Raw genomic sequence first — 13,798 nt, 5'->3', positions numbered from 1 at the left:
AAAAAAAGATAGTACTATGTTTAGCTACATAATCTGGGTCAATTTCTCCAAAGAAATTCAGTTACTACATCTGTAAAATGGAAACACATTTCTGTGAGATATTGGTGCGTGTAAATGAGGTATCTTATATAAAGCTAGTAGTGCAGTGCCTTGAATATATTAAGCACAATAATGTGTGGCTCATTGTATGCTGATAATTATAATAATAATTATGAAAGATCTACATAGATTTTGCTCTTTTGGGGTGGGGGAAGCATGCCGTTTCAGCAGCAGTTCAGTGGGTGTAGATTAGGACAGCACATGAGGGAAACCTTGAAGGAGACAGTTTCTTACATACCTTGTTACAATGCATTCCAACTTACTAGGTTGTCCCATTGCATGGTATGTTCTATCATAACTCCACTGTGAAATACACTGTAGTCTGTGTGGGATCCTAAGCATCCAGAATAGTATTTTGTGTCACAGTGGTAGAAAGACATTCTAAAATGTCTTATAACATACATGTATAAATAATGATAGTAGTTTGTTTCTCACTCTCTGCATTGCAACTCCCAAGTGGTCTCCCACTTTATGGAAGAAGAATAAACTGGTTTTGTATTAAACCAATAAAAGGTCTTTTTTTGTTGTTGCTATAAAAGCCATTCTTTTATAATTTCCAAAAATGGCCTGTTAACAAAGAAGTAACTTTTAAGTGCCCAGCTGTGGGATCAGCATGAGCCGGAATGCCATCCCTTTATACGTAGCCCTGCTTGGCCCTTTCCCATATTCATGTCACAACATCAGCAGCTGGTAACAGATTGTCATTCTTGGCTAAGCGGTCAGAAACCATCTGGTAGCTACTGAAGCCAACCTGGGACTATGGCAATGGCAAAGCCACTGTCTACAGAAGTAGAGAACACCACTTGAGTGAGTTTTTCTTGGATTTTTTTTTGCTTTGTGGTGTTTTGTTTTTCAAGCCTCAAATGCTTTGCAGGAAATTAGATGATTTTTACCACTTTATTTTCTTCAAGATTGCAGAACTAAATCTGGAAGCACTAGCTAGTCACCAAGAATTGCTAGCAACAGGCCAAGAGCTGAGAAATACAGCAGAAATAGTTTATCAGCCAAATACAAGGTAATATTTTTCAGTTCTCAACAAGAACAAAAACAAGAATATCTGGTTTCTTATTTAGACAACCTGCAAATTTTTCCCTTTTTGAGTCTATTGAAAATTATTTACCACTAGTATAAATAACATTCTACTGTCACAAAAACCACAGAGGGAAAAATACCACCTTCCACCCTAAATAGTACCTATTTATTTTTCTTACTTTCTAAATGTAGTGACTGGTCTTAAAATAACTCTTTTACCAAAAAGGAAGACACTGAAATATAGTGAATTGAGTAGCGTTAGGCAAGATGATAGACTCCTGGGTATTTTGATTAGAAGAATCAACTATAGCCTTAGTGTATTGCCAAGATTAGGGAAAAACAAAAAACAGGCCTGGAAGGAGTTGACCACCACACCATAATAAATGTATCAGAGCCTTAGAGTATAAACTTGTTAGAGAGCTTTGAGTATTTTTCTTGTTTCTCTGTCCTTCCCCTAAATATAGAGCAATACTGTCCATTATGACTTTTGCAGAGATGGAATTGTTTTAGGTCTGTGGTGTCCAGTAAGGTCCACACAGTACAGTATGTGTGACTAATGCATATTGAGGAACTGAATTGTAATTTTATTTTATATCAACCTTAATTTAAATAGCCACATGTTGCTAGTGGCTGCCTTATTTAGACAGTGCAAGTAGAGAAGTAAGTCTTAGGTTAGGGAAAACTGTTGTTCTTCCCTGATCTCTATACTTCTTCACAGTGTTTTGGAGTGCTTGGACTTAATGGGTCAGAAGCTCCTTTTCTTGACCCGGGAAGCAGAAACTAGTGAACTTTGTTCTGCCAGAAACTGTCAGACTATTAAGTGCCTTTCAAATAAAGAGGTGAGTGACCTGCTGTCTCTTTGAAGATTATGCTCAAAGCAAACGGGAATGTAGCCCTTTGCAATTCATACTAAGCAGCAAGCTTTTTTTCATCAACAACACTGGCTACCATTATCAAGTCTGGCTTTTGTCTCACATCTTGTAAGGAGCACTTTTATTCCCAATTACCCCACAGGAGCAGAACTGTCAGCTGTCAATGTCTGCCTGTAGACCCCACCTTTGGTATTTCCACACCACTTTGAGTTTCTGTTCTTCTAACTTATATAGATGTTTATCTTAGTTTAGCCTAACTTTATTTTTTTGGTTTTCTGTTCTTAAATTTTATCTATTATTGCTGTATGTGTAAAGTTGAAGGGATGTATTGCAGCACGAACTTAGGTCAGCTTGTTCAGATTTATATATGTATGTATGTATGTATGTATGTATGTATTTTAGTTTTATCTGGAAAGAATTTCAAACTTACAGAAGATTTGCACGAATGGTGGCATATACCTTCTATCTATATTCATCGTCTGTTGTTGTTGTGCCCCATTTGCTCTATCTGTGTGTGTGCGGGCATGCTTAAGCTCTTTTTGCTGTTTCTATCTTCCTCTTTCTATATGACCTTTTATTTTTTAAACCATTTGATCACATCATAGATTATGGTCATTTTCCTCTAGATCCTTCAATGTATATTTCCTGAGAACAGAAATATTCTCTTATGTAACTATAATAAACTTCTATAAAGTTAATATTGTTACAGTACCTTTCTGTAATTTCATCTGTATTCTAATTTTCTTAGTTGATCCAATAATGTCCTTTAGCATTTCTTTTTCCTTCAGAGCAGTACATACTAGGGTCACATATTGCATTTAGTTGTCCTATATTTTTAGTTCCCTTTAATCTGGATATATCTCTCGACCTTTCTCTCTTTGTCTTTCATGGTAATTTTTAAGTAATACATGTTGCATGTCTTCCCTTCCAGAATGTTCCTCATTATGGGTTTGTTTCCCCATGATTAGATACAGGTTATGCATTCTTTACCAAACTACTTTAAGTCATGTTTCCTTTTCAGGGTATCACATTCAGAGCACATGTTGTCCATCTGTCCTTTATTTTGTACTGTTTATTTTGATGACCTTAGCAAGATACTATCTGCTTTCTCCACAATAGATTTACTACTTTTGTTCCTTCTAATAAGTAATATGAGGAGATAATTTTAAGGAAAGCACGTATCCTGCTTTTCATCAAAACTTCCCCTCTTATATTTAGCAAAAATTTTTGATTCCCATGTAATGGTTGCACAATGATGGTTTCCAGCTCTAGCACTTCCTTCATATTTACTAATTGTTACTCAGCACTCTGTAAGCAAGAGTCCTGATTTTTCGTGGGAAGCAAGATATCTGTCAGCATGGAATACCTCGGCTGAGGATGCGTCTGAGTTTGGAGATTCTGCTTAAGGGCTGGAGCTGAGGGGACCTCCTTAAGTGGAATATGTCAGCGACTTTTATTATCTCCATTCTTTTTTTTTACTATTTTCATTTTCTCAAAGGAAGTGCTAGAAGCTTCCAAGGAAAGAGCCAGGAGAGAGGGAGAGCTAAAAATACAGAATAGAATGTAAATAATAATAAAGAATTGCTAAGAAGGCAGAAAAAGTGACATCCCATGGACTAATGTCTTTTGAACAGGAGAAAGGATACCTCTTCCACTAACCAGAGCTATGTGAACACAGGTTCAGGTGGCTAAGTGAATTATAAGCAGGATAAATATAATAAGGAATCACATTAGAAAAAAGAAAGAAATCGCATTTAGACATATTGCAGGGAAATTGTATTTATTACCTCCCAAACAGATATATTGGTAGCAAGCCAGAGAGAAGATCACCTTCAAAGAGCAATAAGCCAATTTCTCAACAGCAACAGTAGGAATCTGAGGACAGTGAAAGCATATCTTCAAAGTACCAACAGAAGGTGACTTTCAACTTATAAAAGTCTACCCAGCAAAACTGTATCAAAATGAAAGTGGAAGAAGTATCTTTTCAGATAAAGAAGAACATTTTATACCAAAAAACCCTACTAAAAAGTTTTTAAAATGATGCATTTCAGGAAGAAGGAAAGTCTGAGGGGCACCTGGGTGGCTCAGTGGGTTAAGCCGCTGCCTTTGGCTCAGGTCATGATCTCAGGGTCCTGGGATCGAGTCTCGCATCGGGCTCTCTGCTCAGCAGGGAGCCTGCCTCCTCCTCTCTCTCTCTCTGCCTGCCTCTCTGCCTACTTGTGATCTCTCTCTGTCGAATAAATAAATAAAATCTTTAAAAAAAAAAAAGGAAAGTCTGAGAAAGCTTTCTAAAGAAATTGGTGTGCATGTGCACAAATTTAAACATTAAATGGAAAAACAGCAAAATGAACCAGCTAAAATTAAGGGCCACAAATTACTTTCCTGTTTCCTTCTCTAAGTTTTCTGATTTTGATACTATAAAAGTTCTATGGATAAAATATATAAAAAAATAAAAATTATGCTGCTAAAAATGTGTATCATTTTCATTTTTATAGTAAAATGTTTTATATAAATATGTTTATATTATGTTTATGTAAAACATATTTTACTATAAATATAAAGGACAGATGGACAACAAAAGAATGAACCCTTCCTTTATAATACGTATCATTCATTCATTCATTCATTCAGTATTCCTGTTTACTTCAGTGGTTTATAATTTACAATTGTATTAAATTGTTTTGGTTTCCAAACTTCACAGATTTGGCTAATGGTAGCCCCTTCAAGTTGGCTCCTTTGTCCTTGTGACATGGACTCATAATTTTTTTGAGCATTTTCTTCCTCGCTGGCACAAGATACTCGGTTTCATCTTGGTATTAGAAACCGAGAGCTGGGCACTGGGTATGCATTTGGTACTGGGGTGTCTTTGCTTCTAGACCCTTAAAGCAGAGTTAGGAAATATATGCATGTCGATGACAGATACATGTACACACACACACATAAATATACACACATATACATGTTTTAGAAATCATGTGTCTCTACAAATACCTCTTATTTCAGCCTTTTCATATAAGGTTCTTCCTTGCTTTTCCTCATTCTCTATTTGTAACTTTCTTTATCCAGTGTGGGAACCCTGGCTCACAACAACATTTACTCATTTGGTGCAACCTAAACTATATCCAAAATGCTTTTAGAATTGATGCACCCAAATCACTGTAGTTAAGAATTTGGTTTACAGTTCACTCTCCTCTTTATCGCCCACCCCATCTACAAATGAGTATTAGGTATATGAAGATTTCATTTATAAGTTACTTGGATTGGTTTTTTCCTCCCCTTCAGATTAGCTGTGTTTTATACTGAAAATATAGTTGGGTTCATTTGTTTCATTTTGCTTTCAGTTTTAGGTTTTTTCCTTCTCTTCTATCTTTGTTGATTTATTTTTGGGATCTGTAGAACAATAATGTGCTTCCAAAGGCAAAACTACCAAAACTCTGTAAACTAAGAGAAATGCAGTTCCGTCATACATCTCTTTTACCCATTCCTTCCCACTCCCTGCTTTAATCCTTCATTTGCCTTTTTGGTAAAGAAAAGCATATATATATGATTTTTTATTTCTCTTTCTTTATTGCACAGAGGTTAACATACTATATAAGCTCTTTTGCAGTGGCTTTTTCCCCTTAACAATATATCTGGAAATCATTATCATACCATTTTATTAAGGATTTTCTTTATTCTTTATTATAGCTCCATGGTATTCCAGTGTGCTTATGTACCATAGTTGTATTTCTCTTTTTCCAGTTCCCATGTCCCTAATTATTTTTTTTCTAAATGCTTTGGCTAATGCATCCACAATAGTGTTAACTGAGGTGATTCTTTTTTATTACAGGTATTCTAGAGCCGTAAATTTCCATCTGAGTTCTACTTTAACTTCATCTTAGAAAGATTGATAAGTTTAAATAAATACTTAAAAAGTGTGTTCATTTTCATTCAGTTCAGAATTCTTTTTAATTTTCCTTTTGATTTCTTCTTTGGCTCATGTTTTTTTTAAAAGAGTGCTATTTATTTTCCAAATAATTAGGGATTTTCCTGAGATCTATTCCTGATTTCTTAAATTCCCTATTGTCCAAGAATTTACTTAAGTACTTTGAATTACTTGAATCTTTTAAATTTATTGTTTTGTTCTTAGAGTTTTGTTCTTAGATTTGTTTGTGCTTAGAGTTTCATTAATTTTTGCTTTATGTATAATGAAGCTTTCCTATTAGATACATAAACATTATACATTATGTTTTCCTGATGCATTGGCCCCTTTATCATTAAAATAGGTCTTTATCCCTGGAAACATTTTATATTCTTTTTTTTTTTTTTTTTTAAGATTTTATTCGTTTGTGAGAGTGAGCAAGTGAGAGAACAACCTAGGGGGAGAGGGAGAGGAAGAAGCAGACTACCCACTGAGCGGGAGCTCGATGTGGGACTTGATCCCAGGGTGTCAGGGTCGTGACCAAAGTTGAAGGCAGATGCTTAGCTGACTATTGTGACTTTTCCTTTGGTATTAATATAGCCCTTCTGCTTCTTTTTGTTTATTGTTGACCTGCTATATTTATTTTTATTTTAAAGTGGGTTTCTTGAAAAAATTTAAAAAATAAAATGGGTTTCTTATAGTGACCAGTCAGGCTTTGCTTTTTTATTCAATTCAACAATTGTTGCCTTTTAGGTGGAGTATTTAGAGTATTTGCATTTAATGTGATTATTTGATGATGTTAGGTTTAAGTCTCTTATCTTACTGTGATATCTGTCCCATCTCTTATTTTTTTTTTCCCATATTTTTGAGTTAATGAGGTTTTTTTTATTATTTTATCTCCTCTGGAAGTGTATTAACTGTGATTCTTTGTTATGTTATCTTAGTGGTTGTGTTAAGATTTATAATCTATCTTTAACTTATCATAGTTTACCTTAGTACCGTAATTACCTTAATAATAATATAGCATTTCACATATAGGAACTTTACAACTATATTTGCATTATTCCCCTCCTAGCCTTGGTGCTGTTTTTGCCATCATTCATTTTATTTCACATGTTATTATTTTGCTTTTTTTAAGATTTGAAAGTTTTAAGATTTTAAGTTTTTTTTTTTTAAGATTTATGTATTTGGGGTTGGAGGGGTAGAGGAAGAGGAAGGAGAGAGTCTTAAGCAGGCTCTATGCTGAGTGAGGAGCCTGATGTAGGGCTCCATCTCAAGACCCTGAGATCATGACCTGAGCTGAATCTAAGAGTCGCTCAGCCAACTACCCCCCACAGGGATTTTAATTTTTTGAGAAGCTACTATAGTGTTCACCATAGTGGTTTCAGGATTTTATACTCCTACCAACAATGCATAATAAGAGTTCCAGCTTTTCCAAGTCTCTGCCAACACTTTTACTTTTCTCTCTTCTTTTTTGATAGTAACCATCTTAACCCAAAGGTGTGAGTTGATATCTCATTGTCATCTGGTAATTAGTGATGTTGAACCTCTTTTTTTTTTCTTGGATTTGTTAGCTATTTGTATATAATTTTCTAAGAAATGTCTATTCAATTCCATTTTTGAACTGGGTTTTTTTGCTGTTAGTTTTAGGAGTTCTTTATATATTTACATATATAGTCTGTATTCTTTATATATTCTGGATTTTAATTCCCTAGCAGATAAACAATTTGGAAACATTTTCGTATTCCATAGGTTGCCTTTTCACTGTGTTGATTGTGTGTTTTGATGAACTTTTTGTTTCAGAAACTGTACTTTTATAAGCTCCACTCCCCCCCTTTGTTAAACTGCCTTTTTATAAAAGGTACAGCATAGGAAATACAGTGAATGATCTTGTAATACCATTATATGGTGAGAGATTGTAGCTACACTTGTAGTGAGCATAGCACAACATACAGAGATGTTGAATCACTATGTTGTATACCTGAAATTAATGTAACATTGTGTGTCAGCTATACTAAAAAAAAATAAGAGAAAAGTTATTAGTAAATTAGATTGTGAAAGTGAATAAGTAAATATTCATTTAATAATTATTCAGCCACATCTATATACATTGTATATTCATTAACATAGGAATATAGTTATTCATGAGTCATTTAAATTTTGAATAAGAATTAAAAGTGAATTTATACACCAAAATTACCTTCATAGATGTTGCTGTATTGGTTCACATGTTCATCTTTACTGGAAACTGTTTTCATGTGGCTTCATGTTGCTGTCTAATGTTTTTTCATCTAGAAGGACTCCCTTACCATTTCTTGCAGAGTAGGTCTAGTTGTAATGAATTTTGTCAGTTTTTTTTTTTTTTTTTAAGATTTTATTTATTTATTTGAAAGAGAGAGAGTGAGAGAGAACATGAGCAAGGAGAAGGTCAGAGGGAGAAGCAGACTTCCCATGGAGCTGGGAGCCCGATGTGGGACTCGATCCCAGGACTCCAGGATCATGACCTGAGCCGAAGGCAGTCGTCCAACCAACTGAGCCACCCAGGCGCCCTTGTCAGTTTTTTTTTAATCTGGGAAAATCTCAATTTCTCCTTAAAATTTTTTAGTTATTTATTTATTTGACACAGATAGATAGTAAGAGAGGGAACACAAACAGGGCGAGTGGGAGAGGGAGAAGCAGGCTTCCCACTGAGCACCGATCCCAATGCATGGCTCGATCCCAGGACCCTGGGATCATGACCTGAGCTGAAGGTAGACACTTAAGGACTGAGCAACCCAGGCGCCCCTCTTCTTCATTTTTGAAGCAGAGTTCTGCTGGCTACAGTATTCTTGATTTTTTTTTCCCCCTTTAATGCTTTGAATCTATCATGCCACTCTGATGACCTGTAAGATTTCTGCTGAGAAGTCCACTGAAGGAAGTTCCCTAATATGTAATGAGTTGCTTTTCTCTTGATGCTCTTAAGATTCGCTACTTGATTTTGACTTTTGACAGCCTGATTATAATGTGTCTTTGCGTGGGCTTCTTTAGATTTATTGGAGTTATCCTGGTTGGAGTTCTTTGAGCTTGAATTTCTGTGTTCATTTCTTTCCTCAGATTTGGGAAGTTTTTGGCCATTATTACTTCACATAAGCTCTTTGACCCTTTCTGTCTTCTTCCTCGATCCCATTACATGTATGTTGGTCTTGACATTGTCCCATCTTGGGATCTACTTACATTCCTCATTCTTTTTTCTTTTTACTCTGATCCATGATTCAAATGATCTATATTTGTAATGCTGATTCTTTCTTCTACCTGATCAAATCTGATGTTGAACCCCTTTGGTGAATTTTTCAATTGTTATTATGTTTTCCTGCTCCAGAATTAGTTTGTTTCATTCTTTACACTTACTCTTTGTTGATACTCTATTTTTGTTCAGCATTTTCCTCATTCCTTTGTCTTTGTTCTCTTGTAGTTCATTCTGTTTGATTTCTGGACTGTTACTTTGTTTTCGGCCATTTTCCCCTATTTCTTTGCATGCCTTAAAATCTTTTTTATTGAGACCTAATCATTTGGGGAAAAAAACCAAAAACACACAGACAACTACCTCTCCCATCGTTAAGATCTGGCATCATGGAATGGAAGACTTTCACTGATTAGCCCAGCTAGAGGTTCCAGGACCTCTGAAACCAGTTCGAGGATATATATTCTCTGAGCCTGCCTGTATACTTTTAGATTCCCTAAGGAGCTTTTCTTTTTCTTCTCAGTGCTCATAATCTCTTGCTCCCTTGGGTATCTGCCTATGGAATGCAGCTCTATTGTGCTATGATGATTGCATTTGTTTTCAGTGGCTTCCAAACAAGGCTGCCTATCCCATTTGTGCTCTAGTTGAGACAGAAACTAGTCTCTCAGGCAACCCCAGACTAGCCATAATATTGGAGGCGGACTCCCCCTCTTTTGTTTCCTTCCAGAGGGAGTGTAGGAAGGATAGGGGAGGAACATAGGTGGGCATACAAAACTCTGCATATTTTCCTTTCCCTTTTTCTGGAATTCCTTGGGGTTTTTTGTTGGTCTTGGTGCTGTTGCTTCTCAGCTGGGCTCTAGAGTTCTTACAAACTAGTATTCTGGTCTCTTTATTAACTTGGTGTCTGTGGAAGAATGAGGGCCTGAAGCTTTCTAGTCCGTGACCTTGCCGACATTACTCCTTTTCAGGAGTTTCCAAACAATGCTTCCAGTACCATCAGTGCTTTGAGTCAAGTGAGACAGAAACTAGTCTCTGAGGCAGCCTCAACACAAGCCAAATTGTTGAATGCGAGTCCACACTGCTCTGTCCAAGGGACAATCAGCAGTGTGAGAGGTTTCTTCTCGGTTGCACTGTGCACGGTTGGATGGGGGAGAGGTGTCGTCTCCTTCTTTCCCTTCCCTGCAGGATCTCTTCTCTTTATACCTTATTCTTCCCCAAAAACACTTCTCTGAGGCTGTGCTTGTGCAATATATTAAAGTTGTGACCAGTGTCCGTTATCTTGGCATTTAGTTGTACTTTTTCTTTCTGGGGGGTAATTTCGTTTGTGCTTCATCTAAGTCTTCCATGTGTCTTGATTTCTTCCCAGAGTCCTTGAAGCCTCTTCTTGTCTTTACTAACAGGCTTTAACAGTGTAAAATGTTGGGAGTTCTGCTGAAATTCAGCTTATTTCTTAGAGGTATTTTGAAGGTTCTTTTAGACTTTTTTCCTAGTAATGCTAAAGGCATGGGTTTTACATCATTTTACTGACTCTCCTGTTTTCTAGGAGGATACACGGTGTCACCATTTTCTTCCAGACCTTAAAGTCAGCCCCATATTGCTTTTTGCTATGGGTAAAAAGGCATCCTTACTTACATTATTGTGGCTCACCTCCAGGAGCCACTAGGTATCTGCCTCATTTTGGCTTTCCTGTTCTCTGCAGGTTCTTGAGCAGGCCCGAGTGGAAATTCCCCTATTTCCCTTCAGCATCGTCCAGTTCTCTTTTGAACCCTTTTCACCCAACCTCACTGAGGAAATGAACAAGAGGGTAAGTAAATGAGTTGTGCTAAATGATTTATTTAATGAGTTATAATCTCCCTGCATTACAGAAAGTAATGCATACTCTGATAAGTTGGCTCTATATTTCTCCAGATTTTTTAATGTATTTATTAATATTTTAGAAAATATTTTTTTAAAAAATGGGAATCAAACTATGTATACTATTTGGCAACTTTTTCATTCGGCAGTGTATTGTGTATATCTTTTCATGTCAGTCACGATTTAATTTCCTATGTTTTTAATGGCTATATAGTATTTCCACTCTATGATATACCTATTATTTTCATTATTGGTGCTTTATAAATTTTTGCTATTCCAAATAATGCAGTTGTGAAATCCCTGTATACAAATTTTTTGTATATTCAGCAAGTGTTTGTGTTGAGAAATTCCTTAAAGCAGAATTATTCCATGGTTTGACTGCTTTCTTTAGATTTGACTTAATTCTCTTACCACATTTACCTCCTCACTGTATTCGGTTTTTCTTATAGATGAGGATCAAGTGGACAGAGATGTCGACTGTTTATGCTGGGCCATTTAGCAAAAATTGCAACCTCAGGGCTCTGAAAAGGCTGTTTAAGAGCTTTGGCCCAGTCCGGTCCATGACTCTTGTTCTTGAAACCCATCAGGTAATGAAATGAGAAAACTTGGATTTTCACCTCTAGATTAATGTTGGAAATTCAGATGCCTCCTGGGGCCATTCACATAACAAATATTAGTGATGTGAGCTTGACTGTCACCAGCTGGAATATGAGTCCTGCTGTTTGATAACACAGTTCTTGACTCACTATAAAGTGTACCCAGTATTGCCAGATTCTCTGATTCTTTTGAGAATTAGGAATCTGCCATCTTGCAAAGTGATCGAAGTACAAAATCCTAGATGTTTAAAATGTGCTTTCTCCAAATCTTTTATTAATGTCTCTCATACCTAAAAATAGAAGAAGATTCCCTGCTAAGATGGACCTAAGGGTTGGGAAGTATATGTCAGGGGACCATAACTACCTGCTTTAAGTCTTAGGGTTTTTTTCTCTTTTTGGGGTAAAATATATATATATATATATATATATATATAATTTGCCTTTTTAATTTTTTAAATATACAGTTCTGTTACTAAGTATAGTAGTACCCACTTATCCACGGTTTCAGTTACCCACAGTCCAGAAGCAGTTGATGATCTTTCTGACATACCATCAGGTCAGCAGTAGCCTAACACTACCTCACAATGCCTATGTATGTCACTTGCCTCACTGCATCTTATCAGACAGGCATTTTATCATCTCACATCATCACAAGAAGGGTAAGTACAGTGGAATATTTTGAGATAGACCACATTCACATGACTTAATTACAGTATATTATTGTTACTGTTTTAATCTCTTACTGTGCCTAATTTTTAGATTAACTTATATATATGAAAAGACTGTGCCTAATTTTTAGATTAACTTATATATATGAAAAGACAGTATTTATAGGGTTCAGTACTCTCTGTGGTTCCAAGTTATCTGCTGGGGGTCCTGGAATGTATCCAGAACATTCCCAACATCCCAAACTGAAACTCTGTACCCCGTAAGCAGTAACCTCTTCGGTCCCTGCCCACCAGGTGTGGTAAGCACTCTTGTGCTTTCTGGTTTTATGAATTTCACTACTCTATTATACATCCTATAAATGGAATCAATCATACAGCACCTTTTGTGTCTGGCTTATTTCACTTAGCAGAATGTCTTCAAGGTTCATCATGCTGTAGCATGTGTCAGAATATCATTTCTTTTCAAGGACAGATAGAATATTCCATTGTGTGGGGATGTACTACGTTTTGTTTATCCACACATCTGTTGATGAACATTTAGATGGTTTCCACTTTTTCACTATTCTGAGTAATGCTGCTGTGAATATAGATGTATAGATATCCATTGGAATGTCTGGGCAGTTCTTGTGGGTGTATACCCAAAGTACAATTGCTGGGTTAAATGATAATTCTATGTATATTTTCAGGAACTGCCATACTGTTTTCCACAGTGGCTACACAACTTTACATTCCCACCTGCAGTGCCAGGGGTTCCAATTTCTCTATATTTCAGCTGACATTTTGTCATTCTTATTCCTTTCTTCTTTCAATACTAGCCATCCTAATGGATGTGAAGTAGTAGCTCATGGTTTTGATTTGCATCTCCCTATGATTAGTGATACTGAGCATCTTTTTATATGCTTATTGGCCACTGGATGTCTTCTTTGGAGAAATATCTATTCAAGTCCTTTGCCTATTTTTAATTGGGTTATTTGATTTTTTTGTTGTTGAGTTTTAGTTTATGTATTTTTTTTTTTTTTTTAAAGATTTCATTTATTTATTTGAGAGAGAGACAGTGAGAGAGAGCATGAGCGAGGAGAAGGTCAGAGGGAGAAGCAGACTCCCCATGGAGCTGGGAGCCCGATGCGGGACTCGATCCCGGGACTCCGGGATCATGACCTGAGCCGAAGGCAGTCGTCCAACCAACTGAGCCACCCAGGCGCCCCAGTTTATGTATTTTATATAGGAAATCTTCACTATGTGACTTGAAAAATTTCACCCATTCATAAGGTTGCTTTTTGACACTGTTGAGAGTATCCTTTGATGTACTTTTTAATTCTAAGTCCAATCTATCTTACTTAGGTCACCTTTGCTTTTGGTGTCACATTCAGGAAACTTGCCAAATCTGGTACCATGAAGCTTTTCTGTAGGAGCACTTTTGTCCCCATGATGATGCTGCACATCACATCATTAAGCAGAAAAGCAGTTAGTTTGAAGATAGAGCCTATCCAATGGAAGCACTTAACCTCCCCAAGCCTATAGGCTAACGAGACAAATGAGAATCTAAATGACTTGCA

General features: G+C 36.4%; 1 protein-coding gene across 1 annotated transcript in view; it reads left to right on the top strand.

Annotated features, from left to right (window-relative positions):
- REXO5 (RNA exonuclease 5) overlaps nt 1–13,798 on the top strand; it is a 32,448-nt gene that overhangs the window by 14,232 nt on the left and 4,418 nt on the right. The window contains 4 exon segments of the mRNA XM_059416060.1: nt 1,011–1,114; nt 1,850–1,970; nt 10,824–10,928; nt 11,428–11,565. Of these exon segments, the coding sequence (XP_059272043.1) occupies nt 1,011–1,114; nt 1,850–1,970; nt 10,824–10,928; nt 11,428–11,565 (468 nt within the window).

The sequence above is a fragment of the Mustela nigripes genome, chromosome 11, assembly GCF_022355385.1.
Source record: "Mustela nigripes isolate SB6536 chromosome 11, MUSNIG.SB6536, whole genome shotgun sequence".
NCBI classification, from domain to species: domain Eukaryota; kingdom Metazoa; phylum Chordata; class Mammalia; order Carnivora; family Mustelidae; genus Mustela; species Mustela nigripes.
This window is presented reverse-complemented; position numbering and strand designations above follow the sequence as displayed.